This window comes from Helicoverpa armigera, chromosome 16 (genome assembly GCF_030705265.1).
Source record: "Helicoverpa armigera isolate CAAS_96S chromosome 16, ASM3070526v1, whole genome shotgun sequence".
Lineage (NCBI taxonomy): Eukaryota > Metazoa > Arthropoda > Insecta > Lepidoptera > Noctuidae > Helicoverpa > Helicoverpa armigera.
In genome coordinates, this window is record NC_087135.1 from 367,125 (window position 1) to 385,005 (window position 17,881).

At 43.4% G+C, this 17,881-nt stretch overlaps 2 protein-coding genes across 2 annotated transcripts in view; one reads left to right on the forward strand and one right to left on the reverse strand.

Annotated features, from left to right (window-relative positions):
• LOC110369842 (uncharacterized) overlaps positions 1-5,627 on the forward strand; it is a 20,036-nt gene extending 14,409 nt beyond the window's left edge. Inside the window, exon 3 of the mRNA XM_021325415.3 lies at positions 3,946-5,627. Coding sequence (XP_021181090.3) covers positions 3,946-4,057 — 112 coding nt within the window. The 3' untranslated portion in view covers positions 4,058-5,627. The remainder of the gene's footprint in view (positions 1-3,945) is intronic.
• On the reverse strand, positions 5,628-17,474 carry LOC110369803 (uncharacterized PE-PGRS family protein PE_PGRS54). The gene is made up of 20 exons (XM_064038640.1): positions 17,256-17,474; positions 15,217-16,098; positions 14,981-15,035; positions 14,857-14,907; positions 14,547-14,570; positions 14,245-14,438; positions 13,237-13,962; positions 12,411-13,205; positions 11,785-11,996; positions 11,220-11,326; positions 10,783-10,895; positions 10,530-10,626; positions 9,899-10,011; positions 8,860-8,937; positions 8,287-8,409; positions 7,916-8,059; positions 7,112-7,296; positions 6,615-6,747; positions 6,023-6,170; positions 5,628-5,741 (listed from the first exon to the last, which is right to left on the reverse strand). The coding sequence occupies exons 1-20, from the start codon at positions 17,364-17,366 to the stop codon at positions 5,731-5,733; spliced, it is 4,302 nt and encodes a 1,433-aa protein (XP_063894710.1). The 5' UTR covers positions 17,367-17,474; the 3' UTR covers positions 5,628-5,730.
• Between the last annotated feature and the right edge of the window lie 407 nt (positions 17,475-17,881).

A 17,881-nucleotide genomic window follows, 5' to 3' on the forward strand; every position in this document is an offset into this window, starting at 1 on the left:
TGAGAAATCGTGCATTCAATTCCAACATTCACAACAACAACCATTAATAATATGGATATGTCGACATTATTGCGTAAAACTTGGCACCAAGTTAAAGAAGGGAGACATTTGTAATATTGCCATACTACACATATCGGTGATGCAAAGAAAACTGCAACAAAAAAACTTTGTCAAAGGGCTCAAACTTACATAAATTGTCTGCTCGTATTAGATATTTAAATTACCTAATACGAGCAGACAATTTAAAAACAGATTAGTCTAGCTAGAACAAAGAACTAAATGAAGTCATTAAGATAATGTCTAGTTAGATCCTGAACGTCCGCATTACATAAGGACAAGTGAGCGGATCCTATTAGAAACCAAGCGCCGAGAGAAAGCGATGATTCGCCCCATCTGATGCGCCAGCGCTTGATAACGACCCATTACTTAATAACACTTTCATCTTACATACATATTACTTAGGTTACTTCATATTTTCATGCGCGTAATCCCTATAATTGCCCACAAAAACTAACTATGTCCGAATTCTCCACAAAAGGACTGTATTTTCGAATGTCATGAATTGAGTTTGGTCGATAAGCCGAAAACCAGTTATGAATGTTGCTTTATTTAAGCTTTATCTAGTTTAACTGGAAATCGGTCACAACTCACAAGGTCCACCAACGAAAGTATTTTCATGCCAAAAGTTCCTATTTTGTATTTAAAGTTCCTACACATCATTCAAAACGGTATACATATTTAAATAGGGTTTTATGTCAAGTGACTTTTGTTATTGTCACGTTCCTAACTTGGATGGAATATTACATGGCTGCAACTTGATTCGGCAATAACAACTTTACTCATATTGTTTGTGGAGGGTGGCAAAAACAGCTTTTACGTTTCCTTTTCTTGTTGTGTCCATGTTTGGCATACATACTTTTCTGTTTGGCTAGTCGTCTAACAAACTTACTTTTATCTTGTTGACCAGGTACAATTACAAGAATCATTTTAAAATTTCCGGGATACTAACATTAGCTGACATTAGAATTACATAATAGAACTGTCACACTTATGTATAGGCAGTTATCATAGGTAGATAGCCGGCAGGCAAGTGACCAGGGCTCTTTTAGTTCTGATAAGGAAGTTAACTGCTGGTCTGATTGGAAATTTTCAAACACAAACAATGTTTGGACTAACGCTAAGCCACGTGACAAAACATTAACACCGGTTACATTAGCATGCATTACGTCTGCACTTTCTCTTTCCGTCCGTCCGTCCGTCCGTCACGTAACGACGCGGGCGCAACAAAACACGACCGTTTTGCTAATATGCATGCGCGTGCATCGCATCATACACAAACTGGAGTAGAAATTTTGTGAGGAATTTATTCAAATAGGATGAATTTGGTTTGGAATCGTGTGGTGACGTCGGACGCCCAAGAATTCAGGGAATCTTTACTTACACGAAAGTGTATGCATAATTGAACGTAAGTGAAATATAGAGCAATAATAATGAGGCATGTAGATACTTACAACATTTTCCGCGTATAAGTTACTGTGTCCTGAGAAACCTTAACGACATCATAATGCGAATTTAATTTCATCAAGATTATTTCTAGCCAATTACAGCCAAAAACAAAACAAACAAACATGACCAAACCACAGAAGCCATTAATCTAGTTAATACTGATTACATTAGATAATTTCACTGTACCATAAATCCGGGTACACTCATTACAATCTACTTGGACTTGAAAAAACTCAGCAGTGAAATCATAGTGTAAATAAAACTTCAAATATCGAACACCGCGCGAATTCTGACGTAACATCACATAACCGTTATGTCACGACCGGTGAATTGAGCGCTTATAAAAAAAGCGAGGAGAGCAGCTTTGCGAATTTGGTGTCAAGCGCTGTAAGAAATGATTCAGAACTTTTTGCTCTAGTCTTTGATTTATTGTCATGTCAGCGCGCTTTAGAATTAAAAGTGAGTTAGTTGAGCAAAAAATGGTCTACTTCTTCTTCAGCCTGTTACTGATCATGCTGATGCATTTGTAAATTAATAATTTGGATAATAGGAAAATAGCGCTATTGTTTTTTAATCAATAAGTTAACATGTTCCAAAATCTCTGAACTACTGTTTCACCTATAAAACTGAAATTCGTCAAACACTTTGGGAATAATTTTTGAAGGCAACGCTATAACCTTGTGGGCACAGAAGGTTGTAACGTTGCTAACAGTAACTTTTCCCGCTTAGTCCATGAGGGTGGCACTACCAAAATTGCCACTCTATAGCTAAAAACCAGCACATCAATCATGATTTTCCAGCGGTTTCAGCCGCTAAGTTGGCATGCACAGTTTTTGTCCACCTGCTGCACGCTCACAGACGGTTTGCCGCCAAAAAACGTAACTTGTTACGTAACCAGGTGCGTTCGGAAACAGTGAAAGTGTTCAGACCACATTCCGAACGGAGTTATTACATGTTCCGAAGCCAAGGAAAATAGTTTCAGGTTATAAATAGAGATATAAGATTTATGATTTGTTTTTTTAGGGTTCCGTACCTCCAAAGGAAAAAAACGGAACCCTTATAGGATCACTTTGTTGTCCGTCTGTCTGTCTGTCTGTCTGTCTGTCTGTCTGTCAAGACCCTTTATTTTGTAGGTATACAAATGTATGTTTGGTTTTTGGACCTATCCAAATTGGGGAACATCTATGAAAGGAAAATGCTTTGATAGCAAATATGTAGATTAACTTGAGCATGCCAGAGCAGTTGTTTTGCACAAATATATTTCTCTAGCTAATCTATGTGCAAAAAAGTATTTAACGTACAAACAATAATAAAGAATTGCACCTGAAACGCCTGACATGAAAGCTTCTCGCTTGAATGGGTTTTAGAAATATTATTGAAGGAACAACAAGTTTATTTGTACGAAGCGATATTTCAAAACCTGACAAATGTGGTCGGTTTTTCCAATGCACTGATTATAAATTCCAAATTGCGTATGTAGTTCACAATTAGGTTTCGTCACATCACTGCTGGGAATTGTATTGCTAATGTATGACACGAGCATTTCCCATGGTAAATGACCTAGATTGACTTTTATATGAGTTCAACATACAATTAATAATCCATTTAGTATTATAGCTGAACAAGTGAATGTCTATCTCTTTATTGTCGTTGAATATTAAGATGGACCCAAAATAATACCTTGAGGGACTCTTACTGGAGAATGGAAAAGCTTTTCATACTTTAAGCAAAAAAGCAAGAACTTTATTTAAATGCAATCTTAAAGGTAGATCAGATTGTTAATAATGTTTATTTTAAGCACCGCAAATACCCAGAAACGCTTAAAACATTAAACGATTTACCAACCTCTTAAATCACAACATGCTCGGACATTAATCCACTCATTATTGATTTACTTGGTACTTAAACAAAATACTATAAAAAAATCGATGCATTGGAAAATGAACCTTACCCTGACCATGTAAGCTTCAGTTTAAATGACAAAGGGGACATTAAAAAGAAACTTGGGACAAACAACAGTGCGGATGATGAGGAGTTTCTCGTAAAGCATGAAGGCGGCGTGAAAGCGTTGCCCGTGACTCATGGGGTTACTGCGCATTGTTCGAGACATGGTGCTTGACTACCGGTGAGGTTAATAAGAGAGGAATTGAAAGAAGTCATTGTCCGTTTGCACAAAGAAGAAACGGCTGGATGTAGCTTTATGAGAAACTTGTTCCTACACACGACTCTTTGTATACTACCACTACCTTGCGATTAGGAAATGATTTGAGAGAAACAATATATTATAAGGGACATGATATTCCTTCCATATTGATTACCATACAGCCTAAAACAAACATTTTAGCTTTGCAACATTAATACACGACCCTTGTACACCTACCATTTTCTCTAAACCACACAATAAGCATTGTTCTAACACCAACATTTCGACATTTCCAGCATCTCCCGCGGTGACGGCGCAAGCGCAGCAGTGGTGGCGCACCAGCTCGGTGACGTCATGCAGGCCAGCAGAGACCACGACTGCCATCGCTTCACCTGTGACCTGCACTAGATCCTCAACCTTCTTACTGGCTCTCTCTGACACCTACCATAACCAATTTCATAAAGAACTTTTTTAAGAAAAAATGCTTGTGGTAAGGCATGAGAGTGGCCCATTCATGTGATCAATTTAACGAAGTATGTGAAAGGATAAGCATCAAGATTTTGCAACTTAGCTTGATTAATTTTTAACATTGTATCATTCATGAGTCAAAGGCTAAGTTACAAAATAATTCTTGTTGAAACCCGGACGTTGAAAATTACAATGTTGTGGGAAGTGCTAGTTCCTCCCCCGGCAACCAGTGAAGCCAGTGAAATGGAACTTTCATACGTTTCAGTAACTTGTTACTTATAACGAAACGTCAATAACTTGTGAGAATAGATACCTTTTACACACAGTAAAATTACCTAGAGAAGGTGTTCTGTGTGAATTGGTATATCGCCCAAACAATCTTTTAACTAGGTATGGTCCAAAACTAGTGTTGGCATTCGGCCCTGCACGCTGGTTGTGTAACTAAGGGTCGTCTACAGACAATCATAGTCTTTGAGTCACAATGTACTATCATTGTCAAATAATATAATCAATCCTTCAATTGTTTTGTAGGATGTATTACACTTGAATCTAAGTACACACTACGAGATAGGTCTAATCATAAGATTTCCATGTATCATACGTTTATAATAGTCATCCATCATCATCACTGATCATCCGATGCACTATCAAATTGGTATTTATTGGAAACATGACAGCTGACACAGTGTCATCACTGATTACAAATTATTTATTTTTATTTATTCTTTAGTTTTAAATTTAGTCGTAATAACATTATAGTTAGGGTTCACGGGTGAGAGTCACAGTTTATTTATTAGACAAATATGCGACCGAATAGATTGTCATAATCCATTCGTCGGCCATGATATAAATAAACTTAGTGACGTTTATTGTAAATAGAGCTTACAGAACCGAGACGAGTTGAAATCGCGTGTCGATGATATAATCGGTCGGCTCGAGGCTCGCCTTACTGAGTGACTACACGCCATCAGCCATATAACGAGTGGTTCCTACATCTATTGTCAACATCACCTGGCGACTTCACAATCGTATTTATTGTTACCAAATAAATGTTTTTGTCAAACGGCAATTCTATCGTAAATTATTATTTATTTTAGTTAAATTATTTAAATTAACTATTTAATCGATTAGACATTATTTATTTGAGTGGTTCATTGAAATTGATATCGATGCTGATGCCACACTGATTGCTACAAATGACGGAATCTAAAATTAAATACGAATGTATGGCCCTCTAAATACACAAGCTAAGAGCAAGGTTTTACGAGCTCCTGAAGCTTCAGAACTCAGTTGCAAATGAGTTTTTAGCTTCATACATAATAACTCGTTTTTAAGTTCAATATCATCGTCGATATATTTCTTAGTGGTATCAAACATTTCATCTCTAACTTGCATAACATTTTATTAACGTTTAATCTATAGATGGCGCAATAAGTTGTACATAATGCTTTTACAAACAATGTAAATTATTTATTTATTTTTATACGAATAAAATAAAAATTGAAAATTATATTTTTGGTTTGATTTCCTAAGCGACAAACTCAGTTTCTGTAATAGTTAGCACCAGTCTATTCTTTCTTTTATATCAGCTGCAGCAAATGTATTTTCTTCTTTCACTTCTTATCTGGAATACGATGAAATGAAAATAATGAGCCATCAATCGACATTTACCACGTACTTGAGTAACATTATAACACTCGAACTGGCAACATATTGAAAATTCTGATGTAACTAACATTAAGTTGGGCGCTACAACTATTTATTTACCTATAACACCATCTTTTAGTGCCAGAACTAAGTGACAAATCCTGAAGGGAATTTATTGAAAACCATGCCTGTATAGAAATTTGCCAAAAGTACGAATAGCCTGAACCTGGTAGCAATCTAGCGAAATACAAGTCATACCTTTGTCTTGTTCTTCCATGGGCGTAACACCACCACCCTGGTCACCACCCCCTCCAGTGGGGGTGGGGAGCGGGCCTTCATCCTGATCGTCCGTGCTCAGCTTGTTACACTCCACGCAAGGCTGCAGTTCCTCTTCCAGTAGATACATCTAGGAACGTACAGAAATATGTGTCATTTCAAATGGAATAAACAAAAAGAAGGGTTTCATAAATTCGGATTCATAAATGGAGTAAATCTTCAGACCACTTCAGAGAGACTGCAGTGGCAGACTGAAGTTGCAATTATTCAAAGCGGTGAAAATCGGCTTCAAATTGCTGTATATCATCCATAGCCCATCGCCATTGTCCCAAAACCCATTGCCACTTAAAGTTAGTTGCTGGAAGACGTTACTGGGGAGTTTGGCCCATCACTTCTTCCCAGCAAAAACACATTGGAAGTGGTGAAGGGCGGGCGTTTTGGGTGCTATCTTTTGTAAATGTGACCTTCAAAAAGTGCTGATTGTGCTACTTTGAATAAATGATTTTTTCATCTTATACTCATCTCTAGAAGAGGCTAGAGAGCAATTTGTCATCTATACCCTGAATTCACTCACCCGTCCGTCAGTGCCGTATCCAGCGAAGCGCTTGGTGGGGGGCGCGCGCGTGTCGGCGACGGCGCGCTCGCGAGTCACCGGCGCGCCCACCAGCGTGTGCGACCCGCCCACCCAGCGACGACACACGTGGTGTCTGGAATAACGACATATACTCAAGTACATGATGATAACTCAACTACCCTTAATGCGGGCAAACCCTGGTGTCTGAGGCCAGGAATTTGATGACCCGTACGTAACATTTGATTCCTACATTTCGACGGTAGGGCAGTCCCTTTGCCTAGCTTCGGGAGTGCTAAATTTTTTGACCCGTATAGTGGATAAGAAAATGCAAGAAAATGTTATCCATATTTTCCTGAAAAGCTTTCAAACTGTCCAGCTTTTTGTTTACCTGCTCTTGTAGTTTCTTTTCAAGCAAATATGTACACTATATACAACTGTTAATTCCCTGATCAAAAACTTGACAAGTCTTGGTCCCTGAAACATGTGGCTCACAGTACCTAGCATCGGGCGGCGGCAGCGGCTTGAGCATGACGGTGCAGGGCTCCTCGCCGTCGGGCGGCGGCCGTAGGGCTGGCAGCGCGTTGGGCTGGCCGAAGTCGGGATCGGTGGGCTCCATGAGCGCCGGGGCCAGGCACGAGCCGCACGCCGCGCCCTTTGCTAGCATGCGCATAAGGATTGCCGCCTGGGTGCAACACACACGGTTTTACATTAAAAACATTTTGATACAATCGTAGTCAAAAGTATCGTTATTGTAAAGACAGACGTAATAAGCGAATGGAAAAACTTCAATACACTAGTGTCATAAACAAATACAGAAGGCATGCATATGACGACGCCACCGTCGATGTGTCAACCGTCGATCTGTCAACGGTGGACCTTATATAAAGCGGCGCGCGCGCACGACTCGGCTCATTCGTTCGCCGACCGTTGCCGAGTGCACACCTCCCACAAATTCGTGATAATTTATTTCGTTAATATTAATTGTAGTGACTAATATTGTGTTAATTGGAATAAACAAAGTGATTGTGTGAGAACCCCTTTGTTTTATTTAACGATGTCGGATCCTGACGCCGACACATACCTAATACTGGGTCTTTGGCAGACGTTACGAGTTATTAGAAACCAGAAACTTTTACAACCCGTACTGCTAAAGGTAAATATCGGGCAGTATCTACTCTAACTGGGTTAAAAAGATCAGAACAGTAGTCTCATGTCCAACACTTTTACTCAGGTACTGCTAATATAGAAAGTGATAGAGATAGTGTGACATAATAAGGAAAGGATGTAAAAGTTAGGCTGACCTTGGGTTCTCCCAGCATGATATAGAGCTGGCGCAGCGACTCTTGGATCTTCTTCAGCTCGTCAGTGGCCGTGTCCTTGATGGCCAGTAGCTGGATGATCTCCGCTTTGCTCTCTGTTATCGCTGCCAAGTCTTTGAGGGCGCACTGTAAGCCACACATGTAAAAAATTGCTAGTTTGTATATTGTTATATATTTAATGTACGTAGTGTAGATTATCTGACGCTATGCTTATGCAAATGTTATAGAAATAAATAAAATTGTTGAATGGTTATATTGTAAAACAGAGCTATTCTTACAAAACTAACAAATAAGGGCTAAACAAACCTACAGGATACTGCAATATCAAAAAGGATCATATAACAACTACTGACCAGCCAGATTTCATCCTGTCTCTTGAACTTTTTGTAGCAATTTTCGAGACGTTCCTCAAGATCTTCGCGCGCATGCGCAAAGTCCCCTTCATGTAATAACCCTGCGAGACGTGTGATATCCGCCTGATAAACAGAACAACAAGTAAGAATAGGTAATTTGTACATTAATTACTCATGTCTTTATCGTTCAATCATCCATCATCCTCATCCTCCGAGCCTTTTTCCCAAACTATGTTGGGGTCGGCTTCCAGTCTAACCGGATGTAGCTGAGTACCAGTGCTTTACAAGGAGCGACTGCCCTGCCTGACCTCCTCAACCCAGTTACCCGGGCAACCCGATACCCCTTGGTTAGACTGGTGTCAGACTTACTGGCTTCTGACTACCCGTAACGACTGCCAAGGATGTTCAATGACAGCCGGGACCTACAGTTTAACGTGCCATCCGAAACACTTATCGTTCAACTCATGAAGAAATCAAAGTTAGGTATATGTCTTATAGGCTAAATCCTAATCCTGACTGACTGAGTGTAAAGGAACATACAACAAATGTTTTGCAACACGTAAGTAGTCCTACCTTGTCTCTAAGACCGTCCAGCACTTCATCCCGGTCGGCTTTCTGTTCCCTCAGCATCTCCACGCACTCCACTAGACTCTGCAAATACACACAAATAAACGTCGTAAGCGGGCTAACTAAAAATTGTAAGACCCTCACTTCTAAAACAGGACTTCCTTGCGAACTATCAACCCCCGTATCACCCCAAAAGGAATAGATTTTGGTAAAATCCCTCCTTAATGCATGTCTTACCTCTATAAAGAACCTACCTCCCTTCAAGTTTGTAGGAGTTTATAGTTTCTGAGATTTCGTAATTAATCAGTGCGCAGTATTTCGCTTTTATCCGTTTTACCCGGTTTTACTCGCGTCCCGAGGGAACGACTTCCCGTTCGCGGGTAAAATATAGCCGATGTTACACGGGGATAGTGTAGCTTCCGAACAGTAAGAGAATTTTGCGTGAAACGTGCATGCAGTACTCGATCATTATTTGCTTTACATTATTTTGGGATTACAAGAAGTGTACATAAGTAAAAACCAAAGGGGATTTCATAGAGTGTACATAAAGGAAATACATAGGGGAGTTCATAGAGTGTACATAAAGGAAATACATAGGTGAGTACATAGAGTGTACATAAAGAAATACATAGAGCAGTTCATAGAGTGTACATAAGGGAAAACACTTTTAGAATTGTCATGATTTCCAAATTATCTTGAATACTGAATTTCCAATAACTTAGTTATATCGTTAAATCTATACTAATATTATAAAGAGGGAAACTTTGTTTGTTTGGTTGTAATGGATAAACTCAAAAACTACTGGACCGATTTTAAATATTCTTTCACTATTAGAAAGCTATATTATCTGCGAGTAACATAGGCTATATTTTATCCCGGTACGGGCTCCCACGGGACGCGGGTGAAACCGCGGAAAACGGCTAGTCATTTATAAAAGTAATGTTCGTAAGCAATAAAACTCGCCCGGTTGTATGTCTATGAATTATGTGTTTTTAATATTTGTCTACCCCTTGTGATCTGTCTTTTAAGAATAGAATATACTCACCCTGAGTTCTTCGCTGAGCTGCTTCTGCAAGACGGTGAGGCTCTGGTGGGTGTGCAGCGTGTTGTCCAGCTCGATCACCAGGCCCTCGTAGCGCTCAGTCAGCTCCAGGATAGCTGCAAGACAACAGAGACCCCACACGTAGACAACTACTTTCTTGTGTTTATTACTAATTACTAATGGCTGACACTAGGCCATGAATTGACATAATGTTGTCAACTATCGTTGTCATTAAAAAAAATAATTTGCATGCCGAAAGGCGAAATGTATTGGGACACCATAAATGTAAATACCATTTATTTGTAACATACCCCTTGCAAATAAATGATTTCTATTTCTACAATTTCTTTTCTCATTGACATAAAAAAGAGCTGATTAATTTCGAAAAATGTTAATCAACGAATTCGACGTACCATTGGTGAGGAAAAGCGTAAAGAAACAAGGACAACTGGACTTAAAAAGTAAAAATACTAAAAAGTCTGAAATGATGATGTCCTCCTAGACGTTTCCGTCGACGGCGACACCCTGGCATATACCGGCAGTTTGGTTTCGTTCATGGTTTCGTTCATGGGCTCGTACATGACTCGCGAAACCAAACTTTGCAAAAGTCTGAAATCCCAGTTGAGGATCTTACCAGCGGTCTCCGCGTTGTTGTTAGCTTGTTCCAGCTGTTGGATGCCTCCCTTCAGGTCTAATCGCATCTGGGCCATTTGCTCCTGGAAGCTAGCCATCTGAAGCATAGACAATGTTATAAGAACATGATTGCTAATGTCTAAGCATGTTGTTCAGCGTGGGTTATTGAAGCAAGTGTATACATTGTACAATGCACATCATATACAATGTATAAACTTGCTTAAAATATTATTTTATTTCAGTATTATTTGTACCTGCGTGGCTAATCCGGAGTCGAACCCGCTGAGCTGTTCGGCGTAGTCTTTAGCCAGCGAGAACAGTTTAGTGATACGATTGTCTATGTTCAGGGCCACATCCAACTTGTCCGCTGAAAATTTTCCATTCGTGTATTTAAAACTACAAAAAAAATTGCAAAAAAAAATAGAGCCGACTTCCAAAACCACTGAAAAGCCAAAAAAAAGGATATGCAACGGCTTAAAAGTCGTATCTAATAGATGTATGTACATACGTACCTAAGTTTATTTCGCCACCAAATTTTTGAAGTCGGTTAAAACCAGTAGCATTTTGGAACCGACAAAAATCTATTTTTACTTGACTTTCCAAAAATAATGAGGTTGGTTCTAGAACATCTTTATGATTGCTTGCATATTTACCAAGATGGCGTAATTTAAGATTAAGCAGCTTTATTTACCAACGGCCTTCGATGTGTTGGACGCTATGTCTGCAGAGTGAGTGGCACGCGTCGTCAATGCTGTGATTTCCTTGATCAGTTCGCTTCTCATAATCAGAAGAACACTCCTGAACATTAAGTAAATTATTAGGATGCTTTACTGTTGCAGGTCCAGTTGATCCCTATAAAATGCCGATAGTCATTCTTTTTTTAAATAACATGATTCCAAACGACCAGACTACCGTTCTTTTTTTGTTTAGATGTAAGAACCGGGCATCACTGAGATCAAAATCACATTATCATAATAGATCAAAACATGGTCTATTATTATAATCAATCATTTTGATAATTGATGAATTGAACAAAACTAAAAGCAATTCTAAAGAAGATTATATTAAATTTTTTCAAAGTACGCAAAATTAGTTAACTGCCACAGTAGGCAAGAACATAGCTTAACTTATGTATATACAACAGCCATAATACATAAAGGTCTTCTTTCTTGAAATGGATTGGTATCTTTTACGTAGCATACGGGCTATATTTATCCATATGGGTGAAGTAGCAACATAGAACCAATGCCACTTACTCCATTTCAGGATGCGTGACATTCCCCACGCCTCCCGTTCCCAGGCCGGAGGCAGCGGCTATCTCTGAGGGCCTGCGAGCTCCTGCCGCCATGGAAGCCCGGGAAGTGCCCCCTGACCCGTCTCCTCGCCTCATAGAATCCGGGTGGGAAGACGTCTTGTCTATGGCGACAGACTTGCGCCCGGGCGGACCCGATGGTCCATAGCTTTCAGCCTGATGGTCAGGGAGATTCCATTTTCTTCACTCGTTCGTGTAATGCATATTTTTCTTGTTTTCGATTAGATTGGAATAGCAATTTATAGGATGAAAGTACTCAAACAAACCAAGCGCGAAGAACTGTATAATTATTAAGTATCTATATAACTTCATTATTGCAGTAATTCAAGGTGTTAAGAAACCCATTTATATTGACAGACAGATCATTTATTTTTCATAATATGAGTTATATGAAAATACAACATGTAGATGGTTCTGAGAAATGTGGTAAATTAAAGAAACGAGTAACTAAACATTTTATACTTCATAGTAGCTCTATATTTACTGGATGTTCCTATTGTGTAGGCATCAAGTTCAAAGCGAAGTTTTACTTGAAAAATATACTCACAAGAAATGATAAAGTGTACTCACGCCCATGCCGCCAGGAGTACTGGATGTTCCCGCGCCTGTACCCCCTCGCTTGCCTCCAGGGCCCCCACTGCCTGGCCTCATCCCTGGGCCCACACCGCCCGGTCCCATCCCTGGACCAACTCCACCTGGCCCCATCCCTTGACCCACTCCACCGGGGCCTCCACCACCCGGTCCCATGCCCTGCCCACCGTATCCTTGGTCCATTCCCCCAGGACCCATACCTGGGCCTACACCACCCGGGCCCATGCCCTGCCCACCGTATCCTTGGCCCATTCCTCCAGGACCCATACCTGGGCCTACACCACCCGGGCCCATGCCCTGCCCACCGTATCCTTGGCCCATTCCTCCAGGACCCATACCTGGGCCTACACCACCCGGGCCCATGCCCTGCCCACCGTATCCTTGGCCCATTCCTCCAGGACCCATACCTGGGCCTACACCACCCGGGCCCATACCTGGGCCTACGCCACCCGGCCCCATCCCTGGACCTACTCCACCCGGCCCCATCCCTTGCCCACCGTATCCTTGTTGCATTCCTCCAGGACCCATCCCTGGTCCTACACCACCCGGCCCCATGCCTGGGCCTACACCACCCGGGCCCATCGCTGGGCCCACACCACCCGGCCCCATGCCTGGACCCATACCGCCCTGAGCCATGCCTGGGCCCATACCGCCCTGAGCCATGCCTGGGCCCACACCGCCCTGAGCCATGCCTGGGCCCACACCTCCCTGAGCCATGCCTGGGCCCACACCGCCCTGAGCCATGCCTGGGCCCACACCGCCCTGAGCCATGCCTGCCCACACCGCCCTGCCATGCCTGGCCCACCCTGCCCTGAGCCATGCCTGGGCCCACACCGCCCTGAGCCATGCCTGGGCCCACACCGCCCTGAGCCATGCCTGGGCCCACACCGCCCGGCCCCGTGCCTGGGCCCACACCGCCCGGCCCCATGCCTGGGCCTACACCATCCGGCGCCATCCCTGGGCCCACGCCGCCCGGCCCCATGCCTGGGCCCACGCCGCCCGGCCCCATGCCTGGGCCTACACCGCCCTGCACCATTCCTGGGCCCACACCGCCCGGCCCCATCCCTGGGCCCACAGCGTCCGGCCCCATCCCTGGGCCCACACCACCCGGCGCCATCCCTGGGCCCACAGCGCCCGGCCCCATCCCTGGGCCCACAGCGCCCGGCGCTATCCCTGGGCCCACAGCGCCCGGCCCCATCCCTGTGGCCACTCCCGCAGGACCTACACCACCTGGCCCCATCCCCGGGCCACCGTATCCTTGGGCCACTCCACCCACAGCTTGAGGGCCCACTCCAACGCTTGCGGATCCCGGACCTACACCCCCGGGGCCCATCCCGGGACCTCCCGGATACGTGCCCCCAGCCTGGCCAACTGCGTCTGCGACTGCAGTGACGGCCTGCTGCAACTGATCGCGCACTTGGCCGATTTGGCCCGCCATTTCTTGGGGCAGGGCTCCAGCTGCCGCTAATTGTGTCAGCAATTCTGCCATACGGGTCAAACCATCTTCTGCTGCTTGAATTCGTGCAGTTAGCTGATGAAAAAAAACATCATAGTAATCTTATTTGTCACTTGTATTAACTGGCCATGATTAAAGGCACATACACACAAACGGAAATTGCCGTATTGCTCGTTTTGGCAACAACTCGACAACGTTCGTGTAACACCCGCACAAAACGCGCCTTATTACAAATTACAGTTAGCAATTTACTAGTGGCAAATCGGCCAATTTGAAAGCGCCAGTTCCCAGTTTCCCGTATGTCCCCGTGTAGTACAGTAAAGTACTAAAAGCCCATTGAACAAGTATTATACGTACCTGCATAGCTTGCATGGTCTCGGAGAGGGAGGCCCTGCCCTGCGCCAGGTCCTGTCGGAGGCGCTCGTTGTCCGGCAGCGCCGGCATGGGCAGAGGCCCGGCTACGTTCTCCAGCTCCCGCACGGCTTTCTCAAGGAGTGCGAACTGTGAAGCCGTCACCACTTCAATACTACCCACGCGTGCCACGCCACCTCCTACGACAGGGGATAGCATCTTTGAACACTTGTTATTCGGGGCATAAGTTGTTTCAAAAGGAACCACAGTTAATGTACGCAGTAATAAAATAAAATAATTATACTTACCGCGAGTGGTTGGGCCTTTTTCCACTGAAAATAAGACAAGATATTTAAAAATCTGAAATTCACACTTTTTGATCTACTTGTGTAAATGCGTAAATTCGAAATAAATTGACGTCGATGGCGAGTCTGAAATTAGCTTTTTGACCGCACAAAAAAATGGGTAATTTGTAAAATACGCGTCTAAGTAGGTATTGCCTTCTAGTATTATGAAGGGGGTTTTGTTTGTTTGATAAACGGGCTTCTCTCAAGAACTTGACAGAAACCGTGGAAAACAACTAAATATATAAAAAATCTGGCCAAGTGCGGTAATTACCAACTAATATTTTGTCTTTCGGTGCTCCAGTTCCGCCCTTTCGTGTGGATTCTGGACAAACATAAAAATATAATTAATGTAATTTTTTTTTCATATAATTCAAACTTAATATGTCGCAAGTTACCTGTAACAGTAATACTTGTACGAGATCCTCTGCCGCTGCTTCTACCTGCTGAAGTCTAAAAAACACCAAAATATTCAATTATGTATTTCAAACTACATATTTAACAATAATACATAACTTTACTCTAGACAATTTGCGTTATTTTCGAATAAAAATGATTTGATGCTCACAATTATTGACGTTCAATCATTTCATTGAAATCGACGGCTTAAAAACTCTTAGAAAAAAAATATTACCGCAGTAGATCGGCCAGTATCGGGAGTTCCTTTTCTGCCTTTATCGGTAGAGACAGCTCGCTTCTTCCCTCCACCCGCACCCCCACCTGCTGCCTTTTGTCCACCACGATCCTTGCTCTTGGCATCTTCCCTACCTCCGCCGCCACCACCAGCAGCGGTGCCACCTCCCCCACCGCCACCTCCGCCACCACGGCCGCCACCTCCGCCACCGACAACGGCGGCACCGCCACCGGCACCGGCACCACCGCCGCCACCGCCACCGGCGCCACCGCCACCAACGGTGGCAACTCCGCCACCGCCACCTCCGCCACCGGCGCCACCGCCACCGGCACCAACACCACCAGCACCCCCGCCACCGGCGCCAACACCACCACCAGCACCAGCACCACCGGCGCCAACACCACCAGCGCCACCACCACCAGTGCCACCGCCGCCACTGCGTGCATCATCCCGACCTCCACCGTCATCCCGGCCTGCACCACCACCTTCCTTCCTCCCCTGGGGGCCTCCTCCTCTCGACCCATCTATCTCTGCGGCATCAGCACCTCTATCCGCCCCTTGTCCACTTGTCGTGTCTCTAGTTCCATCGTCTGTCCTGTCGTCCTCTCTACCACCACCGCCTCTTTCACTTCTCTCACCGGGTCTTTCAGTCCTTGGGCCTCCTCCCCTACCGTCCTCTGTAGCAGCTATTTGATCCCTGCTCTCAGTTGAAGCAGAAGCATATGGTTGCTCGTCGTCATATTCTTCCCTCTGGTCATAAGTCCTACGTGGTCTGTCGGCTAGTTCATCGATCTTGATCTCAACGTCCTGTTCCAACATGCGCATCTGACGCGCCAATATATGCATCACCGTTTGTACTAGCTTGAAGTTGACTATATTTTGCTGAAAACGTTTTCAGGTGTGTTAAAATATGAAGACGTTTGTGTAGATTCGTGGGCCCCAATTCTGCTAATTTAATAATTTGTCAATTGGATATCAATTGAATCTCAATAGCAAAAATGTTTCTTGTAGTTTTGACAAAAACCTCTAGTAGGGTACTCTAGTAGGGTAACCTCAAGTCAAAGTCTTAACTAACGATCATAACTGATTCTCCCCTTATGTACTCCCTTGCATACTCTCTTATTTACTCCCCTTAGGTACCTATTATTTTTTAAGGTTTATAGTCCTATATATAGGTAGGTACTAACCCTATGTACTAACTCCGATATGTTCTTAAACATGTACTGATGTCCTCCTAGCGGATTATCGGCTACGGCGGCTGTTCTCATGTAAGGAGGTTAGCCAACTACGCAGGACATATTATAGTGCACGAGCACTTGCGCAGACACAGGTGCACTCACTATTCCTTAACTCTCATAGCCCGATGGGACGGTAATCCGACACGACCGGAGAGAGATCAGGCGCAGGACCGACATTTACGTGCTCTCCGATGCACGGGTGTATCAATCACCAGCTTCCAGGCTCCGGGCTGCTTTGTGAAAGTCTTCTAAAACCCACAAAGCGATTTCGGCCCGACTCGGGAATCGAACCCGAGACCTCGTGCTCAGCAGCCGCACTTGCGACAGCTAGACCAACGAGGCAGTTGGTCTAGCTGTCGCAAGTGTACTAACCCTGTACCTACTCCCTTATGTACATCCTTACGTACTACCCCTACAGGTATACCCCTTATGTACATCCTCTATGTTCAACATTATGTACGCACTACCCCCACGTATTCTTCTATGTAGTCCATTAGGTACTACCATTAAAATTTACTCTGTGGTACTACCCCTAAGTAGTCACTCATGCACTCCCTTTTTTTTTTTTTTTGGTATGGCATCTCGCAGTTCAGCCTAGGAGGCCGTGTACTGCTTAACCGGACTTTTATGCACTCCCTCGTCTGCACTCCCTTATGTACTAATTTCATGTACAGATTCATTCAGGAACTAGGTACTTTCTCGGTAAGCTTACTACTCTACTCTTTATGGTTATACAACTACTTCTTTCATTGCGTTCATTGCAACGCTTTCTATACTCGTCAAATTCGGGATTAAACTTACTTCAACGGTCCCGAAGGCCGTATTGATGAGGTCTTCGACACTCACAAGGAGTGTCTTATCGCTCATAGTCGGCTCGTCGATGAACTTACGATACTGCATAGCGCTCTTCATGATGAAAGTTTTCTAAACAAATTCTAAGAAACAAACAATAAAATAAAACACAAAATAATTCAGGATAAAGCTTTCGCTTCGCTTCGTAGGTACAAATTCTTTTTCTTTTTTTTTAAGTTTGCTGACACTGTGCTGTCAGGCTGTCTAATGAGAATTATTGTCAACCAGAATACAAAAAATATAGCCTTTTTGGCTTACATATAATTGGCAATTCGCCTGGATGACTACATCAGCTCTGGAACACTCACTATCCCCCTATCCCCCAACATAGAGGAACCTGATCTTAATACGCCGTTTTTCCAAGGAGTTATTATTTTAAAAAAAAAAACCACTCGTTACAGCGAAGGTCTAGCCCATGAGCTCTCTCGGGGGCATCAAAAACTAGAAGATAATTTTGTCTGAATACTTAGTTAGAAAGCTAGAGCGTGAGAAGACCGACGCGAGCAGCACTGCGGCTCCCACTCACTCATAATACTTGAATGACTGCTTAGCCTATATCATAAGTCACTCCGCCT

Coding starts and splice junctions, on each gene's coding strand:
- LOC110369803 (XM_064038640.1), bottom strand. CDS start 17,366: ATGAAGAGCGCTATGCAGTATCGTAAGTTCATCGACGAGCCGACTATG. Junction 13,206..13,236: donor CAGGCATGGCTCAGGGCAGG/GTGGGCCAGGCA, acceptor GCGGTGTGGGCA/GGCATGGCTCAGGGCGGTGT. Junction 8,410..8,859: donor TGGACGGTCTTAGAGACAAG/GTAGGACTACTT, acceptor TCTGTTTATCAG/GCGGATATCACACGTCTCGC.